This window comes from Suricata suricatta, chromosome 9 (assembly GCF_006229205.1).
Source record: "Suricata suricatta isolate VVHF042 chromosome 9, meerkat_22Aug2017_6uvM2_HiC, whole genome shotgun sequence".
NCBI classification, from domain to species: domain Eukaryota; kingdom Metazoa; phylum Chordata; class Mammalia; order Carnivora; family Herpestidae; genus Suricata; species Suricata suricatta.
The window spans coordinates 9,474,979-9,498,956 of record NC_043708.1 but is presented as its reverse complement, the minus strand read 5'-3'; the positions used below and the strand labels follow the sequence as shown (position 1 = coordinate 9,498,956).

General features: G+C 49.0%; 2 protein-coding genes, 1 long non-coding RNA gene and 1 other non-coding gene across 6 annotated transcripts; 1 reads left to right on the top strand and 3 right to left on the bottom strand.

Annotated features, from left to right (window-relative positions):
• Nucleotides 1-994: 994 nt before the first annotated feature.
• Nucleotides 995-18,442, bottom strand: LOC115301867 (interferon alpha-inducible protein 27, mitochondrial-like). 3 transcript variants are annotated; one of them, XM_029951870.1, is made up of 6 exons: nucleotides 18,368-18,442; nucleotides 6,244-6,415; nucleotides 4,788-4,910; nucleotides 2,767-2,796; nucleotides 1,747-1,908; nucleotides 995-1,231 (listed from the first exon to the last, which is right to left on the bottom strand). In XM_029951870.1, exons 2-6 carry the CDS (start codon nucleotides 6,377-6,379, stop codon nucleotides 1,149-1,151), a joined length of 534 nt encoding a protein of 177 aa, XP_029807730.1. In that variant the 5' UTR covers nucleotides 6,380-6,415; nucleotides 18,368-18,442; the 3' UTR covers nucleotides 995-1,148. The 3 variants fall into 3 exon arrangements, with proteins under 3 accessions (XP_029807730.1, XP_029807728.1, XP_029807729.1); XM_029951868.1 differs by lacking the exon at nucleotides 18,368-18,442 and adding an exon at nucleotides 9,943-10,047; XM_029951869.1 differs by lacking the exon at nucleotides 18,368-18,442 and adding an exon at nucleotides 9,943-10,044 and having other exon boundaries at nucleotides 6,244-6,418.
• TRNAK-UUU lies at nucleotides 14,316-14,388 on the top strand. The gene has a single exon. It is a non-coding gene; the product is annotated as a tRNA-Lys (tRNA).
• Nucleotides 16,694-18,458, bottom strand: IFI27L2 (interferon alpha inducible protein 27 like 2). Its single transcript, XM_029951871.1, has 4 exons — nucleotides 18,368-18,458; nucleotides 18,168-18,197; nucleotides 17,445-17,606; nucleotides 16,694-16,915 (listed from the first exon to the last, which is right to left on the bottom strand). Exons 1-4 carry the CDS (start codon nucleotides 18,372-18,374, stop codon nucleotides 16,713-16,715), a joined length of 402 nt encoding a protein of 133 aa, XP_029807731.1. The 5' UTR covers nucleotides 18,375-18,458; the 3' UTR covers nucleotides 16,694-16,712.
• Nucleotides 18,459-22,878: 4,420 nt separating this feature from the next.
• On the bottom strand, nucleotides 22,879-23,379 carry LOC115300990. The gene is made up of 2 exons (XR_003912938.1): nucleotides 23,226-23,379; nucleotides 22,879-23,118 (listed from the first exon to the last, which is right to left on the bottom strand). It is a non-coding gene; the product is annotated as an uncharacterized LOC115300990 (long non-coding RNA).
• Between the last annotated feature and the right edge of the window lie 599 nt (nucleotides 23,380-23,978).

Below are 23,978 nucleotides of genomic sequence, written 5' to 3'. Positions count from 1 at the left end.
ACTTCTCTTCCCCAATATGCCTGCTATGGTCTGAAGTGTAGTATACCCCAACGCTCAGGTTGCAGTCCTAATCCCCAAGGTGATGTAGGAGGTGAAACTATGGGAGGTGTTAGGGTAGAGTCCTCATGGGTGGGGCTAGTGCCCTTACGAAGAGGCGAGAGAGGGTTTTTCCCCTTCCATCAGTCAAGGACACAACCAAAAGGCAGGCCATCTGGGCCAGCGACATCCCAGCTGCAACCTAGATCTGCCAGTGCCTTGAACTCTGACTTCCCAGCCTCCAGAACCATGAGAAACAAATCTCTGTTATTTATAAGCCACGAAGTGTGTGGAATGGAGGAGCGAATCAACGCTGGAGCGAATTTTCTGATAATCTGCATTGGAACACAGCCTAATGAAGAGAAATTTCTACAGGACCTTGTTCTGGGAAGAGGACATTTAGGGGTCAGGGGCCTGAAGTAGAAAGGTCAGAGCCTCTGGCAAACTAGATTTCCCTTTTAGCTGTTGATGAGAAGGGGCAGGGCCAAGTGGCGGTGGACTTTGACTTTGGGATGGAGCGGTGCCTTGTGAGCCTGTGTCTTCTAGGAAAGCTGTTGGTCAGGTGGCAGGTGGGGAGGGGGCAAGCGTGCAGATGAAGCTTTAAGGCAGTGACTCGGGGTAGGATACCCTGCCCTCCCCATTCCCGACTGCCCCGAAACTGAGCTGAACACTCCCTCCTTTCCCCCCCACCCCCGCTGGCGTCTTTGACATCATTTAGATCAACTACCCCATGCAGAGAGGGACAAATGAGGGCCAGAGAGGACGTGGCCTGCCCAGCATCACACGCAGAGTCACAAGCCGGGCAGGCACAGTCTCTTGTCTGCACATTTGGGCCCATTCCCACTGACTGCACCCCTACACCGTGAAGCTCTATGAGTACAAGTCTGGCAAAGAGGAGTGACCCTTCCCTCCCCCTCCACGACCCCCTGACTTGGAGCAAGAGGCAGGGGAGCCAGGAGGGGATGCAACAACTATTTTTTATTCTTTATTTTCCTCTGGGGGGCAGTGTTTGGGGCACACCATCACCCAAGGACTCTGTCCCTCCCCGCATGGTGCTGGCAGTCGAGGCCCTACCAGGAGCTCTTCTCTGCAGCCAGAGAGGCGGCAAACCCCTACAGGCCGACCATGCCAGATGCAAGGACAGACCCAGCATAGCCCACGATGATTTTGGATGACAGTGAGAGTCCAGTCGCTCCTGGAGGAAAAGCAGAGGGTGAGCAGAACAGGAAGGGCAGACCTGGGGCAGTTCCGTAGGATAAAACCATGGGGTCGAAGACTCCAGAGCCCCTCAGGAAGGTCTGAGGCCCAGAGACCCCACCCAGCACCCTCCTGTTTCCCAAAGTCCCCAGGCTCTCCGCTTTAGGAGGGCAGCTTCAAGGAGCCCAGTGGCACGCAGTCCCATAGAGAAATCCAGAACAGGGAGCCGTACCCCTCTAGGGATGAAGGCTGAGCCCAGGTGGGCATCGATCCCCAAGTAAGCCAGCGAACCCACTTTGGGTAGTCAGCCTGACTACCTGACTACCTGGGCCAGGACTCCTTCCCCTCCTCCTATACCTCCCGGGGCGAAACCCAGAGAGAACGTGGAGGGTGACTCGGAGGAACAGAGGCTGACGATCAGTGGGGCTCAGATCTGCGCTGGGTCCTGAGGCTCCTGTCCTCCTCGGCCTCCATAGCAAGCGCATAGCCGGGGATGGGGATGGGGACACTAACCCACGGACTGAAGCGTAGCCACCAGGCTCCCCGCAGCAACTCCGCCCCCGTTGGCGATGGCGGCAATGGACATCATCTTCGCCGCTAGGGAAGAGGCGGCAATTCCCGCCCCGGTGAAGCCCATGGCGCCCAGCACGACGGGCACGGCCCCCACGGCCACGGCTGCGGGGATGAGGAGATGGGTTGAGAGAAGGGCTCAGGGAATGGGACCCCCACACATCCTCAGTCAGGCTTAGGGGTCTTCAGGGGTCTGGATGGAGGGGGTGAACTCTGAGCTCAAGAGAGACTAAGGGCATGGCCAGCAGTCATGGGTAAAGAGGACACAACTAGGCGGGGAACGCGGGGAGAAGGTCTTGTGGGGTCACTAGGGACAGGGCTGTGGGCCCCGTGGGCCCCGCTCTGCAGTTGGACCTTCCTTGGGAAAGTCACCTGTCCTCCAGGCCTCAGATTCTGCCTTTGTGAGATGCCAGAAGGAGGGAGTGTTGTGAAAGCTTCCGGTCTTTGAAGAGGAAATCTTTAATACCAGTAAATCCCACTCAGGGGATTAGGGTAAGTAAGGAGCACGGGCAAAGCTCTGCTTCCCTCCCAACTCTGGGGGTCCAGGGCATCTCCACCCAAGCCCTGGGTCCCTAAGTCCATGACTTCTCTTCTGTGCACGTGCTGATTCAAACTCTGCACATCTCATCCTGGGCAACTCTCACGATAACCCTGAATGGACAATATTAGCCCATTTTTCACAAGAGGAAAGGGGAGCCCAGAGGAGTTCAAAGACTTGCCCAAGGTCACACAATGAATGCCCTGCAAAGTGGGCATTGGGGACCCTGCTGGGACTGTGTCCATGTGGAGTTTCCACAACACTCTTCATTTCCTACTTCCTGCTCATCTCCACTGATCCACCTCCCCCTCCACCATCTATGTGAGGCCAGGCAAACCTGGGCCTGGACCAGGATGGTTGCTCCCCAAGTCCTTGGGGGTTGGGGGGCAGATGAGAACATGAACCTCTTCCCTGCAGAGACTCACCTCCTCCTATCACAGCTGCACCGGCCTTGGCTGGAAACCAAAAGAACATTTTGTGAGTGGATCCACGCTGGCCTCCCCTTCACTCCCTGCGCCTACAGCCCATCTGTGGGAAGGTCGCTGCCCAGCTTGGGAGACCGGGGGGGATGACTGCCCCTGACCCCTCCCTGCATCACTTGGACAAGCGGGATTTCTTGGGAAGGTGGCCCCCGCAGCCCTGAACTTGGTGCGGATTGCTGGGGAGTCTGATTCCAGATGCAAATGACTTGTCCCGAAGGGATTCACATGCCTTGACCTCAAGTTATCTGGAGACAGGCTTCGAAGTCCTTGTTTTAGAAAACCCAATTATCACAGCTTTTGCTGCGTGTGTGTGTATGTGTGTGTGTGTTTTAATCTGTCTGTGGATTGGTTGGTTGGCTGTTTGTGAGGAGATCAGACCCTTCGCTTTCTCTGTGCCTTAATCTGGTTCATTTCGAACAAAACCGAACAAAACGCTACAGATGTGGAAACACAGGCATGCTCTGGCCACATCCCTTATCAGTGACTGAGGAATACTGGAGGAAGTAATTTAGGCGGTGGTGGTTTGGTGCAGACAAGGAAACAGAACACGCTCTCTGAGGAAGGATGTTAGTTCAGGGTCAATGTTTTGTTAGTGGGAGATTATGTAACACTCTCCTATTGTCCAGAAAAAGTGCTTCAGACAGCAACACATCCTCCTGTCGAGAGATATGCTTGATTTTGCACTGGCTGAAGTCAGGACTGTTGAGCACGTGAACCCTCCTTGGGAGCAATGCTTGAATGAGTCATTGTCCTGGATTCTTCAAGGCCCCATCTATTGCCTCCTCCTCGGGGAAGCCACCCCAGATGCTCCCAATCAGAACTCCTCACTGTTCCCCTGGGGCTGCAGCCGCTCACAGCACTAGACTGTATCTAGTTGTGCTTGAGCCTGGCTCTCCAGGCATGTGGGTCCCTGAGGGAAGGAGGGGGGAAGGTAGAGGTCTTGGCCTGCTGAAGCCATAGGGGATGGGACTGCAAAAGATAGAAAGACGTGCAGGAACGAACTCATCCAGCTCCCCGGGAAGAGAGCCTAGGAGTGATGGTAAAGGAGGTTAAAGGTGAAAGCCAAACCCTGGGTGACTAGAGGGGCCACCTGGGGTGGGGTATGGAGTCAGAGACTCAAGAACCAAAAGCCTGGTTAGAGAGGCATCCGGGGGGCTCAGGGGGTTAAGAATCTGACTCTTGATTTTGGCTCAGGTCGTGATCTCACGGTTTCGTGAGTTCAAGCCCCACATCAGGCTCTGGGCTGACCACGTGGAGCCTGCTTGGGGTTTTCCTGATTTCTCTGCCCTTCCCCACTGCTCGTGTGCTCTCTTTGTCTCTCTCAAAATATACAAATAAACATTAAAAAATTATTTAAAATTAAAAAAAAAATAAAAGCCCAATTAGAAGGTATTTGCTATTCAACAGTATTGTTTTGCAGGAAAGTTGATGCCAGGCTGGCCGGAAGCTTGGGCTACCTGGGCCCCTATGTACACAGAAGGCCCATGGGAAATGGGTGCTGTGTGCTTGGTTAGCCCGCTGCTGGGCGCCCCCACTTGTCATCCCTGGGGAGGGTGGCCAGGTCCTTCCGGAACCTGCCCTGAGGCCTCCTCCCCAGACCAGATCTTCATTATTATTCTACTCCCTGTCCCAGGCTTGGGAGTAGCCCTGCCACCCTGTCCAGGGCTCTTGGCCAGCATTTCCTTGTTTGTACAGGAAGGACGAGGTTATCTTCCTCTGCGGTTGTTATGACAATTAAACCAATTGATAAATATTCTAAGCGCTAAATATGGAGAGCACACAGTGTGTGCTAAAATCTAGCTGTTGTTATTCTTTCATGGATTGCTTATCACAAGCTCGGGAGTCCTTATATTTCTGGCAAAAGGGGAGGGCTGCTGGCTGTGGCCCAGGTCTATTCCTTGTCACACTTCCCTGCATAGAGTGGAGCCCCAAAAGGGGGGGGGTTGTTCCCCAGGGCCAGTTACCTCCGAGCGGGGAAATAATCAAGGCTGAAGCCGGGGATACTACGGAGCCACTCAGTGTCCCCAGCAGGGATCCCAGGGAAGCTGTGGCCTGGCTCAGGGCAGCGCTGGATGACAAGGCGAGTCCTAGGGAAGAACAGAGGGTGAATGCACAGGGTCAGAGGTCGGAGGTCGGCAGTGGTCAGAGACCCTGTCCTCCCCATTCCATCCTGTGCTGCTGGTTGTGCTGGGGAAGGTGGGAGGGCCCCTGCGCCCACCCCCAGGAAAGGGAAAGGTACGTGGCAGTGCGTCAGAGGATGCACACAGGAGCACTTTGCAAGGAGTGCAGTTTGCAAGTATTAGATACTTACCTGTGTTTCAGACACATGGTGCTCAGTGCAGAAAAAGCAATCGAGTGTGGTCAGCACCGCACTATTCTTTATACAAATTAAACTTGCCGACAAGAAGCCTCCACCCATTTGCAAAAATATATACAGTATGAAAACCAGACACACACTGAGCATATTAGAAAGGTTGACTTTGAGGGAGGGAGTTATTGGCAGAGGAGGGGGTTAAAAAGACAACTACAGGCCCAGAACGGCGTCACTTAGGTTAAAGCCCCAAGTGTAAGCTAAGACTTAATACCTAACCTGACTGGAGTTTCAACCCCCAGGAATATAACCCTGAGCAGGTCCACATGGGGGGTTTCACAGAAAGTACTAGGAAATTTACTGATGGACCCCTTCCATTTCCCTCGGGAGGCCCGTCCTGCCTAAGACAATGCATTCTCTGCTAATATTTTTTTCCTGCTCTCTCTCTGCCTTTAAGAACTTTTAATTTTCTATAGACTTGCTAATTGGGATGTTGCCAAATTCATGAACTGACTCATAATAAAGCTAATTAGATCTTTAAAATGTGCTCGGTTGGGGGTGCCTGGGTGGCCCAGTGGTCAAGCAGTTAAGTGTTGGACTCTTGATTTCAGCTCAGGTCATGATCTCGGGAGTTTGTGAGATCGAGTCCCCCATCGGGATCTGTGCTGACAGCACAGAACCTGCTTGGGATTCTCTCTCTCCCTCTCTTTCTCTCTCTCTCTGCCTGTCACTTACACATGTGTGTGTGCTCTCTCTCTCCCCGTCTGGCAAAATAAATAAATAAACTTTAAAAAATTCTATTAAGATGTACTCTGTTGAATTTTTGTTATATAACAGAGCCTAAAGGGAGAATAAACAGCAAGAATAAATAGCTAAGACTGGAGAGAGAGTTCTTCAAAACTAATGAAGAAAATGGACCCACACTGAAGAATTTCATTAAAATTTGTTAAGAAGGCTCTGGATCTGGGTCCCCACAGGGAGATGTCAAACCGCTATGACAGGCTGGTTGGACACAGAGGTAAAAACCTAAAGGAGGTAAAGCCAGATATGGACTCAGTATCTACCCGCCTACCTCATCGCTGCCCACCCACTCCTTCCAGAACACTCACCTGTGGACGGAAGTCCAGCAAGGGCACTGCCGCATGCCGCCGAGGTGGCTTTGGCCAGGCTCACTGCCACCATCTTGGATGCCATCATCTTAGAAGCCAGGGAAGAGGCTACGCTGGCTATTGGGATGACTACCATGGCACAGAGAGTGACAAGCACCCACCAGATTCAAATCTGCTGAGAGAGCAAGGAAACCACAAAGTTCAACCCAAGTACATCTGAAGATCTAGCTGGTTTATTAAGCAAATCATGTATCTGCCTGAAGGGACTTCAGTTACCTCCATTGTGACCTCAGTTTTTCCTTTCTAATTGATCAGGTTCCTCTTTACAGCTTATCTTTCTTTGTTTATAAATTTTTTCTTAATGTTTATTTTTGAGAGAGGGAGATAGAGCGTGAGCAGGGAAGGAACACAGAAAGAGAGAGAGAGAGAGACAGAATCCGACGCAGGCCCCAGGCTTTAAGCTGTCAGGACAGAGCTCCATGCGGGGCTCAAACTCACGAACCATGAGATCATGACTTGAGCTGAAGTTGAACACTTAACCGACGGAGCCCTCCAGGCGCAACAATGGCTTATCTGTCAGCTCAGGCAGGAGACTGTGAGCCAAGCATCCTGCTTTGAGAACCAGAAACAATCCCCTCCAACAGCAAAGTCCCCAGGACTGACCCCAAGACAGTGAAGACCTGACCTTTACTGCCCGTCCACAGTCCTCACACCGACTTTGTCCCACATTTTCCGTATCTAAACCTTGAAGTATTTTGGCACTTTGGAGACAGCCTTTGGGACAGAGGTCCACTGTCTTCTTGCTGGTGGCCTCGCTGAAATAAATCCCTTTCTTGTTTCTCGGCTGCTTGTCTCTTTGCCTTTGCACTTTGTCAGTGGCCAGTGGCCAAGCCAGGTTCTGTTTGAGCTCCCCCCACCCCACTCCCGAGCCAGGTGCTCTTGAACCCCTGTGCCCCGGTTACCAGGGCAACAGCCCATCTAGCCAATAGAGAGGTGCTCTGAGAAACTGCACAAAAATGAAAAGCAAGACGTCATTAGCAAAAGAAAAGAAAGGATTGTTTCAGGCCAAGACATCTTTTTTGGGGAGAAGGGAACCTCAGGGTTTGTACCAAGCAGATGACCTCACTAGGGCTGATCAGGAAATGACAGATGGGCTTTTACAAGGCCACATTCCAGGGCACCTGGGTGGCTCAGTCTGCTAAGCGTCTGACTTCAGCTCAGGTCATGATCTCTCGGTTTGTGGGTTTGGGCCCCTCATCTGGCTCTGTGCTGACAGCTCAGAACCTGGAGCCTGCTTCGATTCTGTCTCCCTCTCTGTCTTCCCCTCCCCCACTCATGCTCTGTTTCCCTCTGTCTCAATAATAAAACATTAAAAAAAATTATGCGCCATTGTTGTTTTTTAACAGGGTGGAGTTGGATGCGTGGGGAGGGGAATCCCGGAACTGGGGCACGAGCCTACAGCCCTGAAAACTCAAGGGGTCCAAGTGGTCCTGAGGGGCTGTTTGAGGTTCTAAGGGCAGTGATGAGGGAGCATAAGGCGAGCTAAGGCCCCACGAACCACCCAAAGGTGGGATGTGTATACTAGTCCTCAGGGGCTCCCAGCTGCCCCAGAACAAAGGAAAGGACAGAAAACAAATGGTTAAACTGATGAGTCTCTGTCGGTTTACAGCTATCATAGTGACATTAAGAGAAACGGGCAAGCTTATTAACAGTCTAATCTCCAGGACCTCCTTACTGTCTTGGTGCTAATGCTTTGCTAGAGAGAAAAACAACCTTAGCTTGAGAACAGCTGGGCTTCCAATGATCTGCGAGTATGGAAATCCCTTTAAGAAACTCACCTGCGGATATTGAACCATCCCTGTAACCCAGGAATGAATCCCACTTGATCGTGATGGATAATTCTTTTTATATGCTGTTGAATTCGATTTGCTAGTATCTTGTTGAGTATTTTTGCATCTGTATTTGTTAAGGATATTTTGACTGGGTCTCTGTCTGGTTTGGGTATCAAGGTGATGCTGGCTTCACTCATCATCAGGGAAACACAAATCAAAACCACACTGAGATACCACCTCCCGCCAGTCAGAGTAGCTAAAATGAACAAATCAAGAGACTATAGATGCTGGCGAGGGTGTGGAGAGACGGGCACCCTCCTACCCTGTTGGTGGGAATGTAAACTGGTGCAGCCGCTCTGGAGAACAGTGTGGAGGCTCCTCAAAAAACTATCGATAGAACTCCCTTATGACCCAGCAATAGCATTGCTGGGGATTTACCCAAGGGATACAGAAATGCTGATGCAAAGGAGCACATGTACCCCAATATTCATAGCAGCACTGTCAACAATAGCCAAAACATGGAAAGAGCCTAAATGTCCATCACCTGATGAGTGGATCAGGTAGATGTGGTATATATTTACGATGGAGTATTACATGGCAATGAGAGGGAATGACATATGGCCCTTCGTAGGAAAGTGGATGGACCTTGAGGGTGTCATGCTAAGCGAAGTAAGCCAGGCAGAGAAGGACAGAAACCATATGTTTGCACTCATAGGTCTAGCAGGAAAACAGGAGAGACCTAAAGGAGAACCAGGGGGAGCGGAGGAGGGACAGAGAGTCGGGGAGAGAGAGGGATGCAAAACATGAGAGACTATTGAATGCTGGAAATGAACTGAGAGTTGAAGGGGAAGGGGGAGGGGGGGAAAGAGGTGGTGGTGATGGAGGAGGGCACTTATGGGGAAGAGCACTGGGTGTTGTATGGAAAACAACTCGACAATAAAACATTGAAATTAAAAAAAAAAGAAAGAAACTCTCCTGTGCGGACCTGGGTGGCTCCATTGGTTAAGCTTCCTACTTCAGCTCAGGTCATGATTTCACCTTGACTTTGAGCCCCGCGTTGGACTCTGTGCTGACAGCTCAGAGCCTGGAGCCTGCTCTGGATTCTATGTCTCCCTCTCTCTGCCCCTCCCTGCACCCCCCCTCAAAAATAAATAAACATTAAAAAAATTTTTTTAAAAGAAACTTTTTCTTGACTTTATCTGCCCCAACTCCATACTGTATAACCAGTTTCTCCTCACAACCCCAGTGCAACCCTCTCTGCCCACGGGTCCTGTCCCCGTGCTTTAATAAAATCACCCTTTTTGATCCAAAGACTTCTTCAAGAATTCTTTCTTGGCTCTTGGTTCTGGAACCCCATCACTTTAAAACCCCACCAGGCAGCAGCTGGGAGGCTGGGGAGTGGGCCTTAGTTCTCCAGGCAGGTTGCCTCCTTCCTCCCAAAGCCCTCAGCACCAATGTCTCAGCTTCTCCTGGGACTTTTCTAAATCTGCACAGAGCAGTTTAAAAGATACCAGAATTAGGAAATAACCAATTATGCCTTAAGGCACATATTTTGGTCAAGTTGCTCTGGGTTTCTGTTCTCGTGACATCTCCTTGCTTAAGACGATGAGAAAAAAGAGATTATGATCCCTGATTTGGTTCCTGACACTTGTCTTTTTCCCCTGCTCAGCCGATTTCCATCCACGCTCGAAAGAGGCTCATTGTCCCAGAGCCCCAGAGCCCAGGGGTGGTGCAGGCTGGGGTCCCGTTGCCCCCCCCCCGCCCACCGCAGCTGCCACGACGCGAAACAAAAGAACATTCTGCAAGTCCATCCAAGAGTGCTTCCTTTGCACTCACGGAGCCCCCTGCCCACCCTTTCCCGTCTTACCCAGAAGCAGATTTTCTCAAAATGTGTCTCAGACCCAGAAGTCTGAGCTTGGAATCTTGTTTGTGTTTCCAGAAGATCTGACTCTGGATATTTATAACACACTCCCTTCTGACTGAGTCACAGCCAATGAGATAGGTTTCATTTTTGCAGGAAAACGAAACTGTAACAGAGCTAGGCTTTGAGGCCTGCCAAGCCATAGATGGTGTCTGTCCTTGGGAAGGGGGCGGGGACGCGAACCTGGATGTAGAGCAGGACGCAGCACTCATTCGTGTAAAGCGGTGATGTGAACAGCCAAGCATCTTGCAGCTCAGATCAGGTGTCACCAAGACCGGCCCTGGCTGACGAACTATCTAGAACTGAGAACCAGTCGGGAGCCAGAGGTCGGCCAGTGTTACAGGTCGGTGGGAGAGATGCTGGTCCTTGTCCCACAGAGTATTCGACCCTGAATTACCAGCCATTGTTTTCACTTGCGCACTTCCATTCAGGTAACCCTAGGAATGTAACTCAATAAACCTGTTTCTTAAGATTCTGCTAAGACAACCCCATCTGGAAATGGCAAAGCCAACAGGTGAAAGTCATCTAGTCGCTGCCCCTCGGTGTAATCAGCTACCACCAAATGCTGTAAGATGGTGATTAGTTACTCTGGCTTCTAGAAACCCTGAGCCTCTGCTCACCGGGGCGCTCTTCCAAGGACTTACACCTACTGGGGAAGGGTTGTTCGGCCGAACTAAAATAAACATCTAATAAGCAACTCCGCTTGTGCTCGTGGATTCCATTCTCGGTGACCCGCATTGGGAAATAGGGTCCAACAGGAGTCCAAGAATGAATCTCCCGGAGAGTGAGCAGAGCAATGGGATTTATTGAGAGGAAGGCCAAATTCTCCAGAGGGGGTGGCCCAACTGGGTAACCGCAGAGGATTTCTGTCCCCGACCTTTCATTGGGACCTTATCGGAAAGTGTGTGAGACCCCACGCGTGGCGCCTAGCCCAGGCAGGACTGGTATATGTTCATCCGTTTTATTTTTTTCCAAAACCCACTCCTTCTTCAGTCTCCCACTGGAAGCCACAGCCTGCCTCCCCTAGGGTCCCTTATCCACCCTTGTCTAATGTTAACCCTTTCCCTACTCACCAAGTCCAAGACTGATCAAATCCCTTTGAAAAGGGAGACCCTTTTGGTCTGTCTCTCAAAATAAATAAATGTTAAAAAAATTTTTTTAAAGGGGTGCCTGGGTGGCTCAGTTGGCTAAGCGTCCAACTTCAGCTCAGGTCATAATCTCAAGGTTCAGTCCATGAGTTCGAGCCTCTTGTCGGGCTCTGTGCTGACAGCTCAAAGCCTGGGGCCTGCTTCAGATTCTGTGTCTCCCTCTCTCTGCCCATCCCCCACTCATGCTCTGTCTCTGTCTCTCAAAAATAAATAAATGTTATAAAAGGGAGAGTTTTTTGGTGGCAGTCAGATTGTTCACATTTCAGATGCTAATTCTTTCACGTCTGACCACATCAAAAAGGCAACTGCCAGGGAGCTGGGGGGCTCAGTCAGGTAAGCATCAACTTTTGATTTCAGCTCAGATCATGATCTTAGGGTTTCGCTGTAATGCCCAAGATTTTAATATCATCCCAAAACCAGAAACCGCCTGGGAGACCGAGGCACGCATGTGAAAGCAAAGGGCAGTTTTATTATGGCTTCGGCTCGCCGGGCCTAAGTTCGGTCTCACAGCCTTCACCAACACAGTGGATCCGTGCTGAGAGCCCCGAGCAAGGGCTGAGTAGGGTCTTTATGGGGTTTAGGAAGGGGGACTTACAAGAAATTGTGACATCCAATCATCATTGTGTAACAGCATTGGCAGTAACTCTAACCACACACATTGTCCAGGGTGTTCGTTACTTTTGGCGGGACCCAATTACATTTAGGGTATCTTTGAAATCAACCAATTACAGAGCGAGTTCAGGGTCTTGTTTGGTGACTATCGGGTTAACTTTAACATTAGGTAACAGGGTCCTATCTAAAGTTCCCATCTGCAGGTCTCACCCCTAGGAATGTGGGGAGAGGTAGCTAGGCTTCCCTGATTGGATACCCCAAAGTGGTCTCTTTTGCCCCGGTAATGTATAACCGCCTAATGGTTCCGGAGAGACTGACCTTAGGCCTTCTAGCTTAGAGGGGAAACTTAAAGCCCAAACATGGCGTCTGTTTGGTTCAGACTCATGTTCTTACATTGCGAGTTTGAGCCCTGCATTGGACTCTGCACTGACAGCAGAGAGCCTACTTGGAAATCTCTCTCTCTCTCTCTCTCTCTCTCTCTCTCTCTCTCTCTTTCTCCCCTTTCCCACTCGAATTGTCTCTTTCTCAAAATGAATAAACTTAAAAAAAAAAAAAGGCAACTGCAGCCAAAAGCTTTGCCTGATTCATCTCTAAACATAACAGATTCTTGTGGGGAAGAAGCCTAGGAATTCCCTGGGCTTGCACCAATGGCTTCACAAGGCATAAAGAATCACAAAGAATCACAAAGCCATCGGATTTGCTCACATCCAAGCTTGGGTAAACAAATTAGGCCCCCAGGACAGAGCTTTGCCCCCAGAATAGAGTGGGGTGGGGACAAAGGCCCCCAGTAGAAGGTATATGAGGTAAGCAAATTAGGTATTCAGGGTGAAAGCACCTATGCAAATTGGCCTCTCCCCACCCAGAGATTGGCAACCTGATGGCCTTCTGGTTGCCCTGGGCAACAGGGCAGGGGAAGGGAGAGCTAGAGGAGAGGCTCCCCAGGGGGCAGAGAAGAAAAATGCCCAGTTTAAAATTTTGTCAGCTCTGACAGAGGAGCAGGTTTGAGGCTTCTTGCTTAATTTTGTTTTGTTTAACCAGTAGAATTTAGGCAATCCATGTCAGTCCAGAGAAGAGAAAGAATCCGGCACTGCTGAGAAAGATTCTTTCAGGTCTCTGTCCCGAGGGAAACCAACAATATTTAGTTCCAATGATAGCCATCAACCTGGGAAATGAACGAGGGAGAAGCCCTCACTTAACACGGATTTACTAAAGGGCCGACCGCCGTCTCGGTGCGGCCCCAGGCTGGGAAGTAATGCTGCGTCTAGCCTTCCACTGATACCCCAGACAAAAAGCACATGTGCCTTTAAAATTTAGATGATGAACTAGCTTTCCTCCAGAGGTTTAGACAGGTGACTCTTAAAGATTACTGGCGCCATTTTCAGGGTGGAAATAAAAACTAGAGTGTCTCCCCGGCTCCCAAAACCTAGACTTCCTCGGGAGTGCCTTTTGCGCTTTTACAATATGTAAAAACTGTGCAGCTTGCTGAGACAAGGTTTTGACCTGAGTAGAAGGTAAGTGAAATTTTCTCTGAAATAAGGGAAGGTATGTGGAATATTCTCTGAAATAGTTCCACAGGTTTCAGGTTGGTTAGGATCTCACCCAGGGTGCTGCAGACCCCTCTATGACTAGATAGGGAACAGGGGGTGAGGAACGGGAAAAAAAAATTGCCCGGGTAAGTGTTTTCCTAAATACAGATAGAGAATAAGAAAAGTAAGTAAAGGAAAGAGATTGCCCAGTTAAATGTTTTTCTAATGTCTCGATTTTGTTTGTAAAACCTTTGTGGGAGGGAATGTTATAGCCTCTGGTGTGTGTGTGTGAGTGAATGTATTGGTCTCCTCATTAGAGGGGGCTCCCTACCCTTTGTTCGTCTTTGCGTCACTGTATCATAAGAAATAAGGGATGGGCAATACAGTTTCTAAAGAGAAAAAGTGTTTTACAAAAGTACTTTTGCACCTCCTTAATCAGAGAAGGATCAAGGTGACTCGTGACGAAATAACAAGATTTTTACACTTTGTTCAGGAGCATTGTCCCTGGTTTCCAGGAGAGGGCACTGTTGATTTGCAAACCTGGAACAAAGTTCGGGAACAGTTACGCTCCTATGGACCAGAGAATGTCCCTGTTGATGCCTTTTCTCTTTGGAATTTGATTAGAGATCCTTTACATCCTGATCATAGGGGAGGTAAATTGTTGTCTAATAATTTAGTCACAGGGACTACTCCACTTCTCCCTAGAGGTCAAAATCCTCCTTTGGCAATGGCAGTTCAGGACAATGAGAGCCCTGAGTGTGATGATAGCCATGGTAATGAGACAGATCTGGCAGATGAGGAAGCTCAATGTGAGGCAAAAAAGGAGGAAAAAGATCTACCTCTTGATTCCTCTAAACCCATAAGATCAAAATTTTTTTCACCAAATTTCGAGGTTAAAATCATCTATGGGGAACAAAGTGTCCTACCTGGACTCAAGCAAAACTTATTCAGTGTTTAAGTTTAAATTTGTTGGTTTGAGATAAAAACAGAAACGTATGCTCTATCTGACTCTGCCAAAAGTCAAATAGGTTGAGCCCGGATAGCTCAGTCTGTAGAGCATCAGACTTTTAATCTGAGGGTCCAGGGTTCAAGTCCCTGTTCGGGCGCCACTCCGAATGCGGGGGACCAGCCCACGCACCCCAGTCGAAAGGTCCCAAGTAGGGGGTTGGTGTCGGCACAATATCTATAAGAAAGAAGACAGACAATGACAAACAAGACAGACAACGGGCATGGTGGAAAGCCACGTTTTACTTAGATGTCCAGGGTCTTATATACCATAGGTGATTACATCATTTCTTTAGTTGTTACATAGTTCAAGGTCTTGGAAGTGAAGACCTGCTCTGGAAAGGATCATGTTTAACAGGACAGGTGTAAATATTAGGAATTATCAAGTCATTGCAGGAGAGGGATTCCCTAATAATAGTCTGGCTCCAAGCAGAAGATGAGCCTGCAGATTTCTATGAGGATATTTACATTTCTTAAGACCCCTCATCAGTTATGCATGGGCAAGATGCTCATCCTTTAATAGGCAAATCTTTTGGCAGAGGCTTGTGGTTTACTCCCAACAGCAGACAAAGAGCTAGAAAGCAAAGTAAGGGGAAGGGCTGGAGCCACTGACCGACCGAACCAAGTTGATTCAAAGCCTAAAAGTGTATGTCTCTTTGCAAAGCAATGAGAAAATCACAGACAGGATGAATAGAAGCTACATGTGTGGCCCAGGAGACCAAATATTGTTTGAGGGTTAATATTTGCCTACTGGGCCCCAACACAACAGGGCGAAGTTGCTAGGAGAGGAGATAATTAAAATAGCGTGTTCCGTCTGGTCCCCTAGGCTGGGTCAGGTAAACAGAGGTGGCGCCTCATGCCTGCTGTCAACAACCTTCCTCCCAGCACCAGGATTTTGTGTTGTATTGACCCAAACCCCTAACACAGCATATCTTCAAAACCCCCTTTCCCTCCTGCCCATGAGTTTATGTTCTTGGTTTCCTTGTCTCATTGTGCACGTCCATCACGCTTGTAAACCTTCTGATCCTAATAAAAATGGACCAAAGACCTTTATTTGGGGTTCTTGTCTCCTCCCAGACATGAGCCTCTCTCACAGTTTAATCCTGGGTCCTGCTCTCTTGCTGGACGAGAGAGAACTCTAGACCCAGAGTCTAGGACAGTAGGTTATCTGGATTTTTCTTGTTGTAGGTTGGGAGTTGTGGGGAGCTGCCAGAAGAACAAAGATCAGCCACCTGCAGGCAAGGAAGTGTTACTTCCAATTCAGGGCTGGAGACAGCCAGCCTGGAGAGCTGCCAGAAGAACAAAGATCAGCCCCCTGCAGGCAAGGCAGTGTTTATCACACCCCAGCTCAGCTCTGGAGACAGCCAGTCTGAGCTTTCTTACCGGCCCCTCAGGCGCTGTGCTGATAGTAGTTTCGGTTTCCCGTTTATCACTAGACCCTGTTTCTCAGCAACCAACCTAGGTCAGCTGCCTTGCTTCTCACCTTCTACCCTTTATGTTTGTGTTCTCTCAATAAATGAGGCTTGAACAGAGACTTTGTCTTGCCTCCATTCTCTGTGCCCCCTGCCCCCCAATTCTCACTCCCTCCCTCAGGACCTGCGTTGACTGACCTGCAGGATGGGTCAGGGAGTGATGCTCCCTCCAGCTTTCTACATCCTAAGTAGCTCCCTCCTTTGGATATGTCCACAGGTGGTCTACAACATGCAGAGGCTGCCCCCACACTACTAGGGTGTCAGCAGAAGTCTTAGAATTTTTACTTCTATTTCTGTTATATCTCATTCTTAAACAAACAAACACTCCAGAGAAGAGACCTTTCTGGCAGGAAGTAAGCCCTCACTTTGGATTTGAGTGGGAACAGGGGATACCAAGAGCACTTGTTGCCAGGGTAGGAACTGGAGGATTTTTCCAGACACAGTGTGATGACCATTCTTGATTCAGTCTCCTTGCTAGGAAGTGCCCAGAGCCCCACTGTGACATTCAACATACTAAGTTGTCCTGGTGATTTGCTGGTCAGCCTCCCTATGGGACTTCGAGGTCAGGCAGGGAAAGGCCAGTGTCTTGCTCATATCAGGTTGTCTAGTGTCTGTACATAAGGAAGGGCAAAGTGCTTTGTGGTCAGTGGCTCAATATGTATCCTGGCTACTCCTCACCCCAGCTGCCCAATGGGAACTTTTGTAAACCCCCATCATTGAATGAGGGGGTAAACTGAGGCCCGCAGAAGGCCAAAGAATGGCTCTGGGTATATATAGCCTGGATGTAGCCATCTCTTGTAAGACTAGGATGGACCAAAGCCTCCTGCCAAATGATTCTGTGCTTAGTCAGCCCTTCCAAAGGCAGGTGGGGAGGATGGGGTGAATTGAAAAATTCCAATTCCCCGGCAGGGCTGCAAGGAGCAAAGACAGGGAGGAGCGTCTGCACATGAGTTTTATTTCTCCTGCTTCTCTGACCTGAGTGAGGGTTTTGGAGGCTCATCTTGGGATTCAGTTTCTTCTGGCTCGTCCCCGTCAGCCCTGGGTTCGGCTGGGGGAGAGGAAGAAGGTTCCTTTTTGGAGCCTCCAAGCAAAGCTCCGAAGGCTGACCCAACGGAGGCCAAGAGGATGTTGGATGATGTTGAGAGTCCAGCTGCCCCTGAGGAAGAGACAGAGGGTGAGTACGGGAACCTGCAGTGGCCGGTGGCCGCGACCCCTCTTCATGTCTGAGCCCCAGACACCTGGATTCCTCCACTAGGCTCTGAACCCCCCAGGGCTCCACTTTGGGGAGACAATGCTGGAGGTGGCTAAGAGAGAAGAGGGGGTGAGTCTATGGGAAGTCAGAGGCAGGGCACAGCAGCCAAAGACCTAGTGAGCGACTGGTCCCCTCACTTTACACAGGAGGCCACTGAGGCCCAGAGGGGAAGGGACCCCATGTCTGGGCTGTACCCAGAGCCCCAGGCTCCTTCCCAGCACCCCTTTACCCCTCCACTCCCACCAAACCTCACTCAAAAGGAGCCAAAAAGAAGACAGTGAGGGACAAAGGACCCGGGGATGCTGAGAACCACAGAACTGGAGGGGGCTGAGCCCTCCCTCAGGGGTGAATGCACACCGCGCTCCGCTCCTCCCCCACGATTCTGCCCGACCTGTCCCCCCCGTCCCGCAACCCTCCACCTGCAAGCACTTACCCACGGACTGAAGCGTAGCCACCAGGCTGCCCGCAGCGACTCCACCCCCGTTGGCGACCGCCGCGGCGGACATCATCTTGGCCGCTAGGGACGAGGCGGCGATTCCTGCCCCGGTGAAGCCCATGGCACCCAGCACCACGGGCACGGCCCCCACGGCCACCACTGCGGGGAACAGGAGCTGGGTCGGGGCGTGGGCCAGGGGAAGGGACCCCTCCGGAGCGCCTTGGCAGTTTCAGGGGCCTGTCTGCTCTGAGCATTGGGGACACGGAAGCTCGGAGGGGGTCCCAATGCAGAGACCAAAGGTGGGGGGTGTGGAGTCAGCTGGGGGGCAAAGAGCTCACAGGAGGCCGACCCAGGAAGGGCCCGGTTGGGTCTCTAATTGGCGGTAGAATGCCGGGGAAGTCACTTCCAGTCACTGGGCCGTGTGTGTGTGTGTGTGTGTGTGTGTGTGTGTGTGTGTGTGTGTGTGTGGATATAGGCGCTGAAACATAACATCGCAGTTTGTATCAGCAACACCCCCGTCAGAGGAAATGGCTACGCGCTCCTTAGAAGGGCGACGGAGCAGCCAAACCCCGGATCAGGCGTCCCCGACCCGGGGAGCACGGCGAGCGAGGCCCTCTGCTCCGAAGATTCACCCCGGTGGCCCCACCCCACCCTCAGCCAGTGCAGCGCCGCGTCTCCGAAGTCCCTTCCCCGCCCACGGAGGGGATCCAGGCGACTCACCTCCTCCCACTGCAGCGGCAGCCGCCCGTTCTCGGCACACGAAAAGGGAAGACAGACGGAGAGTGAGTTAGCTAGTCAGCAGGTGGAGGGAACGAAGGAGAGAGGCGGGCGTCTGGCCCGTCCGGAGTTGGGGGTCCAGGAGGGCTCTCCCCGCCCCCTCCCCGGCCCAGGCTGCCCGCCCCCTGAGAAGCTAGACTCACTCATCATCTAGACGCCTTTCCGGTCCCAGTCGAGCTCTGGAAAAGTCTAAGCTCCAGCGTTGGGGGGAAGGTGGGGGATGTGCGGTGTGATTTCCCCGGCGAACCAATGGAAACTCGGCCTACCCCTCGCGGGGCGGGCCCTTCCGTGAGGACAGCCCTCCAGACCCTGGACAGGTCCTGCCCCGCCCCGCCTCCGCCCCGCCCCCAATCCCACCCCAAGGTCTGCTTCTCTGGGTCTGGGTCCCCACCCCTCAGCTAGCTCTTCTTCCCTGTGGTGGTTAATAAATGTGAAGAAAAAATACAGATGACTCTTGGAAAACATGGATTTGGACAACATGGGTCCACATATATGTGGAATTTTAATAGTACAGTACTGTACATTTATTTTATCTTGTGATCTTAAAAATTTTTAATGTTTACTTATTTTTGAGAGAGAGAGAGAGACAGACAGACAGAACGTGAAGTGGGAGAGAGGAAGAGGGAGGGAGACAGAGAATCTGAAGCAGGCTCCAGGCGCTGAGCTGTCAGCACAGAGTCGGGGCTCGAACTCACCAACCTTGAGATTATGTTTTGAGCCAAAGTCCGACATTTAACCGACTGAGCCACCGCGGTGCCCCTCTTCTTGTAATTTTCTTAATAACACTTTCTTTTCTCTATCTTACTTTATTGTGAGAACGCAGTGTATAAGGCATATAACACAAAATAGCTGAAGATTGACTGTTTATGTGGTTGGTGAGAATTCTGGTCAACAGTAGGCTAAGTTTGGGGGGAGTAAACGCTGTAGGCAGATTTTCCAGTGTCTAAGGGGTTGGTGCCCCTAACTCCCCCTCCCCCATATTCAAGGGTCAACCACTTTAATTAACTTCATTTCCAGAAGGAGACACATTTTGGCACATTTCCTTCCAGTCTATCTCACCAAGGTCGCCCAATTTCTGTCACACTCTGATGATGTAACCCCCTTGCCAAGTTCCAGTCACATAGTGCACACTACCTTGCAAACTCCCCATTTAATGGGTCATTTAAATTTCTCCAGGCTGCTTGATATTCTTCCCCAGAATTTTCTTCAATGTCAAGGTTAGGGGTGCCTGTGTGGCTCAGTTGGTTAAGCATCCGACTTTGGCTCAGGTCATGATCTCGCAGTTCGTGGGTTCCAGCCCCGTGTCGGGCTCTGTGCTGACAGCTTAGAGCCTGGATGGAGCCTGCTTCAGATTCTGTATCTCCCTCTCTCTCTGACCTTCCCCTGCTTGCACTGTCTCTCTCTGTCTCTCAAAAATAAACTAAAAACATTAAAAAATTTTTAAAGTCAAGTATATTGAGATATAATTTACACACGGTAAAATTCAATCTCGCAGTGGACACATCTATGGGTCTGGGGAAACTTTTATAGTAACGGAACCACCAGCTCAGATATAGAGCATTTTCTTTTTTTTTTAGGTTCATTTTTATTTATTTATTGCTTTTTTTTTTTTAGAGAGAGAGATAGAGAGCTGGGGGTGGGGGGACAGAGAGAAAGGGAGACAGAATCCCAAGCAGGCTCTCCGCTGTCAGCACAGAGACTGATGCAGGGTTCAAACTCACAAACAGTGAGGTCATAACCTTAGCAGAAGTCAGAGTCATGCTTAACTGACTGAGCTACCCAGACACCCAGGAGCATTTTCAACACCATCCCCCCCCCCCCCCCCCCCCCCCCCCCCCCCGCCTCCCCCCTTCTCTCATGCTCCTTTGTAGTCAGTCTTGCTGGATCCCAGCCCCTGCCTGGCCACCACTCCTGTTTTTATGTCGCTGCACATTTGCCTCTCCTAGAACTTGAATGTGTTTTGTAATTGTCATCAAACAGCTATCCTGTGAATCTGCTGTAGTTGGATGTGTCAGCATCCCCGCCCCCCCACCGCCAAGGGTTTAAATTCTTCCTACTTTTTGTTCTTTTAACTTATCCTGGTATGAAGTGCTTAAGTCACCATGCACAAATGTTTCAGGTAGAGTTGTTGGGTCAGACACTATGCATTTCTCACTGCACTTGACATTGACTGTTATGGTGTTCTCCAAAAATATTGTTATCAATTTACACATCCTCAAAAGTATGTGAGAAGGTCTATCTTTTTTGCTACTCTTCACCAACAGTTAACTTTGTCAATCAAAAAAAAAGAAAAAATCTTTGCTGCTGAAAGGTGGAAAATGGCGACTTATTTTCATTTACATATCTTTTACCACTAAGGAGGTGTGAAAATGAAAGGAAACCTCACGAAAATGGGGTTGGGAGGCCAGCAGGGGGAGCTCTAACGCTCGGCCACTCCGTCAATGGCAGATACTGGACAGGAAAAGACTCTTTCCAAGTAGATACTATTTTAGTTGTTGCTTCCTCAGGCGGAGGAAAAATTTCCTCCTACTTTGGCAACAGTCCAACCAAAAGAGAGCCACACAACTGAGCCCATGAAGAGCCAGTCTCCTTTGAACTCCCAGTTTACTCCAATGGACTTTTTGTTTATATAACAGTCCTCCCAATTTACCCATTCTCCCTAGAAAAGAGCTTATTTCTTTTGTTCTCCAGGCTTGCCTTTGGTTTTGCCATAACTTCTGTGTCAGGGATTGTAATTCTCCGCTGTTCCTGAATAAACCAATATTTACTGATAAAATATCTGGCAGTTTTATTTTGAAAGTTAACAGAGGCTATTTCTTTAATGTTTATTTTTGAGAGAGAGAGAGAGAGAGAGAGAGAGAGAGAGAGAGAGAGAGAGAGAGAGAGAATATGAGTGGGGGAGGGTCAGAGAGAGAGGGAGACAGAATCTGAAGCAGGCTCCAGGCTCTGAGCTGTCAGCACAGAGCCCGGTTCAGGCTCGAGGCTCAAACTCATGAACTGAGAGATCATGACCTGAGCTAAGTCCAATGCTTAACCAACGGAGCCCAAGCGTCCCAACAGAGGCTAACTATTTTTAAGGTTATTAGGCTTATGCAGTCCTGTTTTGTAAATTATCTTCTCACATTCTTGGATTCTTTTTCCCCTACAGAGGTGTTATGATTTTTTTTTCCTCGAAGATATCTAGGAATTGTATATACACTCTCTTAATCCCTTCTTATGGATGTTGCAGAATTTTGTTTCACGTTCATTACTTATTTTTACCTTCTTTAACACAAAACTTTTTAATACTTATACAAATTTGCCAATACTTTATTATCTTTGCCTTTGTGTGCCTAAAAGGATTGTTCCCATTAACTATCAGATACATCACCTGTATTTTCTTTAGGTTCTTCTCGGGTTTCAATTAAAAAAGAATTTTTTAAATGTTTATTTCTGAGAGAGAGAGAGAGAGAGAGAGAGAGAGAGAGAGAGACAGAGCTTGAGCAGGGGAGGGACAGGGAGAGAGGGAGACACAGAATCCGAAGCAGGCTCCAGGGTCTGGGCTGTCAGCACAGAGCCTGATGCAGGGCTCAAGCCCACAAACTGTGAGATCATGACCTGAGTAAAGTCTGATGCTTAACCAACTGAACCACCCAGGCGCCCGGGGGTTTCACTTTTTAGTCCACCTGGAATTCAGCTGCTAGAAGAGCTGCCAGAAGAAAAGAGATGTGCCTTGACCCAAGATCAGCCGCCTGCAGGCAGGGCAGTGTTATCACTCCCCAGCTCAGGGCTGGAGACAGTCAGGCTGGGCTTTCTTATCAGCCCCTCAGGCGCTGTGCTGAAATTGCAGTTATGTCAGCTGCCTGTCAGTTTCTTGCCTTCTACCCTTTATAAGGTGTATGTGCTCTCTCAATAAATGAGGCTTGATCAGAGACTTGTCTTGCCTCGATTCTCTGCGTCCCCTGCCCCCCAATTCTCACTCCCTCCCTCAGGACCTGCATTGACTGACCTGCAGGACGGGTCACAGTTTGGTACATGTCGGGTGCTTTGCATATACCTATACATGTCTTAGTTCTCATATCATTTATTAAATCATCTTTCATTTCTTCATTGATTTGAAATTCTATCTTTATATTCAAAATGCATGTACTGGCATATATATACTAGTACAGGTGTTTGGGAATTTTCTATTCCGATGAACAATTTCTTTTGGCAATGCTATCACACTGTTGTAATGTTTACAAACTTGTGTTTGATTTAATATCTGCTCATTTTGATCTAGGTTTAAAAAATATTCTGACTCTTCCTACCTTCTAATTTTCTTCAGATCAACTTTAAAAATATTTATTCAGTTTCCAAACAAAAATTCCTATTCTGATTGAAATTCATTCTTAAATAAATATTCAGGAAGAAAAACTTTACAGAAACGGTCCTTTACATCCAGGAACATGATACATCTTTCCACTTACTCAAGTTTTTTTTTATATTCCTTAGTAAAATTTTATAGTTGTGCATGTAGAAGCATGAGATATTTTTAAAGGAAGTTTTAGATTTACAGAAAAATTGCGAAGAAAGGACAGAGAGATCAAATATACCCCACACCCAGTTTCCCTGTCATTGATATCCTATATTAACAGGGGACTTTTGTTAGAATTAATGATTCAATGTTGGCAGATTACTGTGAATTAAAGGCCATACTTTATTCATATTTCTTTAGTTTTAACCTACTGTTCTTATGGTCCAGGCTCCAATTCAGGATTTCTCATTATGTTTAGTCATTTTCTCTCCTTAAACTCCTCTTAGCTGTGACAGTTTTCCAGACTTTTTTTTTTTTTCTGATGACCTTCACAGTTTTGAGGAGTGCTGCTCAGGTGCTTTGGAGAATGTCCCTTCACTAGGATTTGCCTAAATTCTCCTTCTCATGGTTAGATTAGAGTTACGGGTTTGGAGAAGAAGACCACAAAGTTAGAGTGCCGTTCTTATTGCGTCACGTCAAAAGTACATGCTATCAACAGGACTTACCGTGGTTGAGGTTGACCTTGAGCGCTTGGTGGAGCGAGGGAGGTTTTGCCAGGTTTCTCTGCTGTGAAGTCACTTTTACCCGTTCCTTTCCATGCTGTCCTTTTGTGAAGAAAGGAACTGCAGCCCACATTTAAATATTGGGGAGTTACACGTCACCTGTTTGAGGGTGGAGGGTCTTTGTAAGTTATTTGTAATTCTTCTGCACGGGAGATTGGTCACTTCTTCCCTTTTTATTTATTGATTTAACAAATTTAAATTTTTTAGAGAGAGGGCAGGGGAGAGGTGCGGAGGACCAGCCCACGCACCAGAGTCTAAGGGTCCCTGAGTAGGGGGTTGGTGTCGGTGAAATATCTACAAGAAAGAACACGACAACATGAATGGTGGAAGAGACCACACTTTACTGTGAAACTTGGTGTCTTATATACCATAGGTGATCACATCTTTCTTTCAATGATTACATTGTTTGCAACTTCTTAGGAATCTCATGTTTCAGAAAAGATCATTGTTTTCACGGAAGAGAGAACAGAAAGTCAAAGACAGGAATGAGGTACAATACAGAAGATCAAAAAAACATAATTCATCACTCAAAATACATCAGCGAATGTCTTATTTTGCGTTATAGTATAATATTAACTGAAGCTTATGACAAGGCTATTTTTCTTTAAAGGTTTAAACAATGGTCTGTGAGTAAGGTGCCTCTAACTAGGGAGGAAGTTTCAATCAGAAAATCTGCCCATTTACTGAAACCACAAT

Excerpts from the sequence above, each read along its gene's own strand:
- LOC115301867 (XM_029951870.1), bottom strand. The coding sequence starts at position 6,379 with ATGGTAGTCATCCCAATAGCCAGCGTAGCCTCTTCCCTGGCTTCTAAG. Across the intron at positions 4,911-6,243 it reads TGCTGGACTTCCGTCCACAG|GACTCGCCTTGTCATCCAGC; the intron begins GTGAGTGTTCTG and ends GTTCTTCCCTAG. Across the intron at positions 2,797-4,787 it reads GATTATTTCCCCGCTCGGAG|CCAAGGCCGGTGCAGCTGTG; the intron begins GTAACTGGCCCT and ends TTTGGTTTCCAG.
- IFI27L2 (XM_029951871.1), bottom strand. Across the intron at positions 17,607-18,167 it reads TGCCGCTGCAGTGGGAGGAG|TGGTGGCCGTGGGGGCCGTG; the intron begins GTGAGTCGCCTG and ends TGTTCCCCGCAG. Across the intron at positions 16,916-17,444 it reads GGCTACGCTTCAGTCCGTGG|GGGCAGCTGGACTCTCAACA; the intron begins GTAAGTGCTTGC and ends TCTCTTCCTCAG.